At 44.1% G+C, this 8,656-nt stretch overlaps 1 protein-coding gene across 6 annotated transcripts in view; it reads left to right on the forward strand.

Annotated features, from left to right (window-relative positions):
* Positions 1–3,701, forward strand: part of AMMECR1L (AMMECR1 like) — a 32,814-nt gene extending 29,113 nt beyond the window's left edge. For 5 of the 6 annotated variants that reach the window (XM_025435954.1, XM_025435953.3, XM_025435957.3 and 2 more), the window contains one exon: positions 85–3,701. In XM_025435954.1, coding sequence (XP_025291739.1) covers positions 85–196 — 112 coding nt within the window. In that variant the 3' untranslated portion in view covers positions 197–3,701. The remainder of the gene's footprint in view (positions 1–84) is intronic. The other variant, XM_049097214.1, reaches the window with a different exon arrangement.
* The last annotated feature ends 4,955 nt before the right edge of the window (positions 3,702–8,656 follow it).

Here is an 8,656-nt window from a genome sequence, read left to right on the forward strand (position 1 = left end):
TAAGCTTTTGGTTTTCTCTGCTGAGTGACTTTACAAGATGAAGGATTTGAGGTTCCTAATACCCTTTCCTATTTCCTTACGCAGGTACCGAAGTGAGAAGGTGACAATCAGTTATGCAGAGTATATTGCTTCTCGACAGCACTGTTTCCAGAATGGCACTCTTCATGCCCCGCCCCTCTACAATCATTACTCCTGACACACGGCTGCATGACCAGTCCCACCCCCCTGTGGCCACCAATGGCTATGACATCATTGGAGCAGATGCCTCCTCTTCCTGGTCCAGTTACTTCTATTACTGCACCATTTTATGATGCTAGCTTCCGTTGCCAAGTCTGCCTCCAGCTGACTGAGAGGGAGGGGTTGTACTGAATGAAACAGAACTTGAGGGGCCCAAGCCTTATCTCAGCCTTTCCTCAATATGGGGTTCCGTTGGATTGGGGCTCCTCCATGACTAGTGAGAATTACCGTGTGGGTTCAGAAGACCCTTGGCATGCAGGTGCCACTGGTGATTTGCCACCTGTGTGGTGGCCACACAGTGGAAGCCAGAATTGGTGGTCCATGAAGGCTTACCCCACACACACCCCTACAGACTCCCCAGATCAAGTAGATGTATTCCCCTGGCAGTCTGGGCAACGGAGACCAACAAGAAACATTTTTAGGTTGTTTTAAATTCCTTTTTTAAACTTCCAGTTTATTGCGTACCAAGAGTTGATCACAACCTCCATGCTTCATAAGCGGACGCCATGTTAGGGTTAAACGTGGGCACCATGAGTCCTCTGAGGCTCCTGGACAGAGACCCACATCAAGATCGGAAGCCCTTTGGATGGCGTTGTAGATCTCATTGCTCAATTAGCCTCGAAGGTTTTAATTCTCATCCCACTTTCAGTTGGATTTTCTGGCACTCTTCCTGCATTGAGTCTCCTGGTATTGAACAGAGCTCTGTGGTGTAGCCTGCTGAGGACTGGACTGGGATGCCCATAGGAGGTCCTGAAATCATCGCTGCATGCAGTGAGAAAGGAGAGACCTCTTCCTTACCACCCGGCTACCTCACTCCTCTACTGGTAGCAGTGCCTATAGCTGGATCTAGGTTCTCAGAAGGTATAGATGTTCCAACAAGCACTTGGGTTGGGCTTTAGAAGGACACGTTATCATAGGAGAAAATCCAGGGTCTCCGAGTTGTTTTTCTTTTCAAGCAGACATCCCGAGGGACCTTTAAGCAGAGAAGTTCTTTTGTCTAGTTTGCCTGGAGAAGTGGGAAGACTATTGCTGTTTCAGTCCTTTCCAGGACTTTAGAACAAAGCTGTGTAATTAAGATGAAATCTTTATCTTGCCTAACATGCTGGGAATCTTCATCCCACCATGGCAAAGTTCCAAATGGTTCATTGTATTCTAGGTCATTCAGACTTTCTTGTGGCATATTTCCCTTCCCCATTGTTGCTGATTCCAAATAGCTGTCAGCAAGTTTCTCCTCCCTCTTGCCTATTCTTCCCTCATTTGGTGGCAGAGTTCATAGAAGCTGGGGACTTGGAAGATGCTTTGGAAACATTGTCATAGAGGTACTGCTGAAAGGATTCACAGGAAGAGGTGGCCAGTTGGAAGAAAGGACCCAGAGAGTGATACACTGGTTTTCAACAACATGCTTAGAGAACTCTTGAAGCGGATTGGGTGTCAATCCAGTGAACACAATTGTTTTGATTTAATTTATTTTTCAAAGTTTATGTGGTGGTGGTGTGGCTTTCCAAAATGGGCAAATATCCAAATCAAAAGAAATTTTTTAGTTTTCTTCTGCCAGGAATGGAGGAGGGGGAATAGAGACATAATCCAAGAAACGACACACGTGCCTTTCTAGGCATTGCTGGCTCATTTCTTGGAAGAAATGGATGAGGGTGAGCAGATTTGCTTGGCAAATCCTCTGTTGTTATTCATGAGGATACAGAATGTGCAAGGGAAGTGGGCTGACCTCAGGATGCCCATGTCCAGCTGCACCACACCATCTTACGTCGTGCTGCCTTCTCGCATCCTGCCACTTTTCCCTTGCAAGGTTAATGAAAAAAAGCTTTTGAAGATGAAGGGATTATTTCGTGATTTCCTGCTGCTGAGAATAATAAATGTCTTGTTACAAACAAATGTGACGATAGTTACTCTTAGGTGCCATGGATTGATGTCAGGGTGGTCAGCTCTGGACTAAACCACCCACCTCCAATTTGTACAACAGTATTGATACATAGGGCTACACTCATTACTGTTCAAATGTTCTGTGTTAAAAGTTGTGTTTAATTTCTAAAGATTAAAAAAGCAAAAAAATTGGTGCTAAACTTTCACCCCTGAGCACGCTCAGTGAGACTGGTCATGCAAGCATTTACTACAGTGCCATGTTCTTCAAGCCTATTTTTTTCTTGTAGAATTGTTGCCCTATTTGTCTTCCCCAATGTATAGTATGTTTTTTATTTTATTTTATTGAGGGTGGGGTAGGATACCTGCCATTTAAGTAAGTGAACAGAAATTTTAAAAACCCACGAAATGGGGAGAAAAAAATCAGTGCACAAGAATTGGGCTGAGTTAGCCCAGCACCACACTGAAGTGGGCTCAGTGGTTTTGGAGTGAAGAAGCCTTACTCCCTGCACATTCCCTCATGCTCCCATACAAGTCCAGCAATGGAGATGCTCAGGTCCCTCTGGCCTTGTCAGGGGGACTCAGGAGTTGACCAAGGAAAACCATTTGGCCCCGTGAGGAATGCCAGTGTTGGTGTCTGTCCTGAATGGGGCCTAGTCAGGAAGCGGTCTGGAAGTGTACGGTCACGGTCACCTCATGAAGATGTGTGGCAGGTGGCTCTCAGGAAAAAATACTAAGTCTGGATCATCCATGTGGCAGCTTTGCATAGGGAGATGACGGCTCCGAACTAGGACTGAACTGCCTTCCACACGCTTGACCAAAGCAGTGATGAAGGTGGCTGGTACCTGTGGTGGGAGTGGCAGGTCCGAAAAGAAGAGAATGTTTTCTGCTTGGTGTTTACTTTGTTTTGGGGCACTGCTCTAGCTGAGCAGTAGGTAATTGCTGTTAAGGAGCCAGCCCGCATGGGCTGCTTCGGTTTGGAGTTCGTTTCATCCCTAGCTGTGAGTGCCTTTTGGTCTGGAAAGTTGGCTTGTCTCATAATACCCACAGCTAGGACATTCTCTCTGTAATTATGAATTGTCCTTGTTTTATGTTAATTAAAAGAGAATGTCTTTGATCATTAGGATTTGTCGGTGTTGGATTGTTTCCACTGTGAGGTTCTTAAACTTTTTCGCTTCATAATATTAAAGCAACTCATGTTAGAGACCCTTTCAACATGAAAGGTTTGTAGTTGAGACATTACATATATTTTATTGTTTATAATAAAAATCATCTATACAGAAGTCCTGGGTGTTAATTTTAATATTTGCACAACCTATTTTCCATGATATGTTAACACCTACACTTTCACTAACTGTTGATGCTGTTTTCTATTGAAATTCTGGAGCCTAGGGAGCTATGTGTTCGTTTTGTTTATTTTCATTCTTACTTTCCTGAAGCAAGAGACTTTGTATGGCCTTCAGTGCAAAGACTTCAGACCAATTCTTTGTATTACACTTGGTTGCCTCTTGGCTATATAACTTCTGAGTGCAAATCATTGAACTCTTTAACGAAGTATTGTAGAGAATAAATCATAATGGGTAAAAATTGTTCTTTGTCCTGACTTTTTTTTAAGGTTTATTTCAGTTATCTCTCCACCCAATGTGAGGCTCAAACCCACCACCCTAATACCAAGAGTCGCATACTCCAGCTGAGCCAGCCAGGCACCCCTAACAATCTTTCTAAGCTTTTGTTAGAGCATGTGCATAATCGGGGCACGGGGAGGGGGAAAGTGGCAGGGAGAAGCAGGCTTCCCTTGAAGAAGGCTCAATCCTAGGATCCTGGGATCATGATCTAAACCTGACCATAGGCAGACACTTAACCAACTGAGCCACCCAGGTCCCCCAATCTTATTTTTGGAAGACCACCAACCAGATGGTACTTTTTAGCCTGTGTATTTTGTGTGGTGTCCATGATCCTCAACATACTTTTTTTATTTGCGCTTGTATTTTTGGGGGCAATGCCACTGGCTTTTTTAGAACCAAGTTTCCTGAACGTAGGTTCATGAACTCTTTAAAATTTGGGTTTTCCAGGGTGCCTGGGTGGCTCAGTGGTTGAGTGTCTGCCTTCGGCTCAGGTGGTGATCCTGGGATCCAGGATCAAGTCCTGCATTGGGCTCCCTGCATGGAGCCTGCTTCTCCCTCTGCCTATGTCTCTGTGTCTGTCTATCTCTCCCTCTCGCTGCTTTTCATGAATAAATCTTTAAAAATTTTTGGATTTTCCTATAAAGAAGGTTTCGTAGTTTCAATTAGCTTTCCCTTTGAAAGTAATCTTATTCAAAAAGCTAAAAATGAGGGAGGGATGCTCAAATTTAAGATAATATTAATCCAAGCAGAGACCCTGGAACATATTGATATGCTCTAACCTTAAAGGGAAACATTTATTTTGGAGGGCCCAGAAAGGATGTGTTTGAAGATTTTCACTATTTTGGCCCAGAATAATTTTTCAAACAAATACATAGTGCTGGGATTGTCAGTCTTAAAGTTAAATCTTTATTTGTAGGGATGTAATTTTTTTTTTTTTTTCAAAGATACCCAGTTTGGAGGCCCTTAGCAGAACTCAGCCTATGGCTGCAGGAATGCATGCTGTCAGAGTTAGATAATTTGGAAATAGACTACAAGCAACTGTTCAAACACAGAAATTGGTGATAACACTGGCGTGTGTGAGGATTGTATTTGTTTTTTGTTGTTGTTGTTGTTTTAAGATTTATCTGTTGGGGGAAGCCTAGGTGGCTCAGCAGTTGAGCGCCTAACTTTGGCCCAGGGCGTGATCCTGGAGTATCAGGATCGAGTCCCACGTCGGGCTCCCTGCATGGAGCCGCCTTCTTCTGCCTGTGTCTCTGACGCGCTCTCTCTCTCTGTGTTTCTCATGAATAAATAAATAAAAATCTTAAAAAAAAAAAAGATTTATTTGTTGGGGGAACCCCTGGGTGGGTTCTCTTGTGCCTCTCTCTCTCTCTCTCTCTCTCTCTCTCTCAATCTCTCTCTCATGAATAAATAAAATCTTTAAAAAAAAAAAAGATTTATTTATTTGTGGGGCACTTGGGTGGCTCAGTAGTTGAGCATCTGCCTTTAACTCAGGGCTTAATCCCAGGGTCCTGGGATCGAGTTCCACACCTGGCTGCCCACAGGGAGCCTACTTCTCCCTCTACCTATGTTGCCTCTCTCTGTGTCTATGTCTCTCATTAATAAAATCTTTAAAGAAAATTTTTGAGAGAGAGAACAGGGAGAAGGGGGAGAGGGGGAGAGAGTCTTAGTGGACTCTGTGCTAAGTGCAGACATGGGGCTCGATCTTAAAACCCTGAGATCACTCACTACCTGAGCTGAAACCGGGAGTGAGACACATAACCAACCATGCTACCCAGACACCCTAGATTCTGTTTCTTTTTTTTTTTTTTTTTAAGATTTTATTTATTCATAGAGAGAGAGAGACAGGCAGAGGGAGAAGCAGACTCCATGCAGGGAGCCTGATGTGGAACTCGATCCCAGGTCTCCAGGATCAGGCCCTGGGCTGAAGGCAGCGCTAAACCTCTGAGCCACCCGGGCTGCCCAGATTCTCTGTTTCTTAAAGACAAATTTTGGTTCCAGAAATTACTGTTCCATATTATACATATTTTTTAAATTTTATGTATTCATGAGAGACAGAGAGAGAGGCAGAGACACAGGCAGGAGAAGCAGGCTCCATGCAGGGAGCCTGATGTGGGACTTGATCCCGGGACTCCAGGATCACGCCCTAGGCCCAACGCAGGTGCTAAACCTGCTGAGCCACCCAGGAATCCTCTGTTCCATATTATAATACAACCTGCACTTAAACATCATGGAATTCCGTATCATTGGGTTTTTTGTTGGTTTGTGTATGTGTGGTGATGGTGGTGGTGGTAAAATATGTATAACCTAAAATTTGCCATTTTATCAATTTTATGTATCTTTTTTAAAAAACTATTTTATTTGGGACACCTGGGTGGCTCAGTGGTTGAGCGTCTGCCTTCGGCTCAGGGCGTGATCCTGGAGTCTTAGGATCAAGTCCCACATCGGGCTCTCTGCATGGAACCTGCTTCTCCATCTGCCTATGTCTCTGCCTCTCTCTCTCTCTCTCTCTTTCTCTGTGCCTCTCATGAATAAATAAATAAAATCTAAAAAAAAAAAGAGAGAGATTTTATTTGAGAGAGAGGGCACACAGAAGGCTAGGGAGAAGCAGACTCCCCGCTGAGCTGGGAGCCCAACATGGGGCTCGACCCCAGACCCCTGGGATCATGACCTGAGCCGAAGACAGATGCTTAACTGACTGAGCTGCCCAGGTGCCCTAAAATGTGCTATTTTAACCATGTGAACTAAGCCACTAAGCCACCTGATCAGAGATCAGTGGGGCTAATTTTGGGGATGGGGTAGGTGCTCTAAAGCTGCTTCCAGATCAAAGATCTGACCTTGGCCTTGAGATCCTATTCAGTAAGCTACTTGAAGGCCTTTGTTTTTTTTTTTTTTTTAATTTTTATTTATTTATGATAGTCACAGAGAGAGAGAGAGAGAGGCAGAGACACAGGCAGAGGGAGAAGCAGGCTCCATGCACCGGGAGCCCGACGTGGAATTCGATCCTGGGTCTCCAGGATCGCGCCCTGGGCCAAAGGCAGGCGCCAAACCGCTGCGCCACCCAGGGATCCCCTTGAAGGCCTTTGAATGACTACTATACAAAGAATCACAGTAGTGTCCTGAGGAACGTAATACAAGTGCTGCCCCTTCTGCGTGTTTTCCTCATTTTAGAATCCTGACAAGGATTCTAGGATCTCTTCCTGCTCCTTACTCTCTGATTCCAGGAAGTTCTGTATGCTAGAACAAACTGAAAAACAATGACCCCTCCAGTTTCAAGACTGTACCTCTGGGCTTGAAGAACTGAACAGGAAAGAGGTCTCAAATTCATCGTCAACCACTCAAGTTCCTGCTGCCAATCTGACCTCCCACCTGCTACCCCCAGTACAGCCATTCTTTCTTTGATCCTATCCTGGTTCCTAACCAAAGAAGTAACCCAGGATGCTGACACTGGAATCTTTAGGCTGGCAGTCTGATAGGCCTGAGCTCAAGTCTTGGTCTTGCTATTTATGAGCCAGACAACCTAATACTATTCTGAACCATATGTCCTGCTTTGTGATGGGACCGTGAACCTCTGAGACAGCCTGCTGGGAAGGCTTTGTCCAAGCCCCAATACACTCCTGCAGAGGCTGGATGACTGTGACTCTCCAGACTGTTACCCAATGCCAGATGTAGGTGGGGACGACTGGGCAAGTATCAAACCCTCTTGGAACCCTAAGCCACTCTGGACATGCGAAAGGAGGCAGCATAACTACGCTCAGCCCTTCAAGTCAAGACAGGCTTTCTGAAAGAGGTGGACGCTGAAGTCAGCCCAGCTTGACCTCAAGAAGAGAGGGCCTTTCAGGTAGTCTAATAGTGCCAGCACAGGGCTCACTGCCCTGTACCAGTGCCACAGGCCACATGGGCTTTAGAATCTAAGAGTGGGACTTTCAGGGCAGCCCTCGAAGTTTTTTTTTTTTTTTTTTTCCTCTTGAAGTTTTTGTACCTGATAGTCAAGGGCTGTTTGCAGAATCACACAACCTCCTCCCACCCCTATGTACCCCATTCCTTTGTATTTCTAGACATTGTATTAATAGCACAAGGGAGAGGGTTACATGTTTATTCCGTTGGCTTCCTTTGGAGGCACTTACCAGCAGACTTCCTTGCAGCAGCAGGTGCCAATAATTTTTTTTTAATTTATGAGAGAATAGCTTAAATTGGGAGATTCTGTACATTAACTTTAAGTGTATGGAGAACTGGGAAACATACCATAACATACTGGGAAACATACTATACTAGGGCAGAACACCGAGGTCTAGGAAAGATAGTGATTCAGTCCGTAAGAGGTTCGAGAAGTAAACCAAAAAGTGTAAATTGTTATTTTGATTGAAAAAATGACATAGCAATATTAATAACACAACAAACATTTGTTTATATAAGTTCTGTATAATTACTATATTTCCTTCATTTCCCAAGAATGATATAATGAAAATGACGTTTAAGGAAACTGAAATAGGAAATTACCTTAAAGAGTAAATATTCCTCTTATGTACCTGTTAACTTCATATTACTCCTCCCCCATCTCTGTCTGATTAAATGTTAAAGAGTAGTCCCAGTGCCAGCCCCTACTCCTCTGATCTCTTGTGACTCACCTACCCGCAACCAGAAGTGACTTTCTTCTCTAGGGATCCTTCTATAGCATTTTCCTTGACTTTCTTTTGTCTTACTACTTACCACTTTCTTTCATTATGGAAAGAAGTCCACATCTTGCATCAACTACTGTCTGGTGATCTCCTTGTAGGGACAGATTTATGACTGAGTCATCTTTTCAACCCCAGGGCTTTCAACATAAATGTTTATAATGGTTTTCTGAATGAAAATGTTGTAGACAAACCACCTCGTGAAACATTTTCTCCTTTCTTCTTCACCTGTTGACTTCTCTC

The sequence above is a fragment of the Canis lupus genome, chromosome 19, assembly GCF_003254725.2.
Source record: "Canis lupus dingo isolate Sandy chromosome 19, ASM325472v2, whole genome shotgun sequence".
Taxonomy (NCBI): Eukaryota; Metazoa; Chordata; class Mammalia; order Carnivora; family Canidae; genus Canis; species Canis lupus.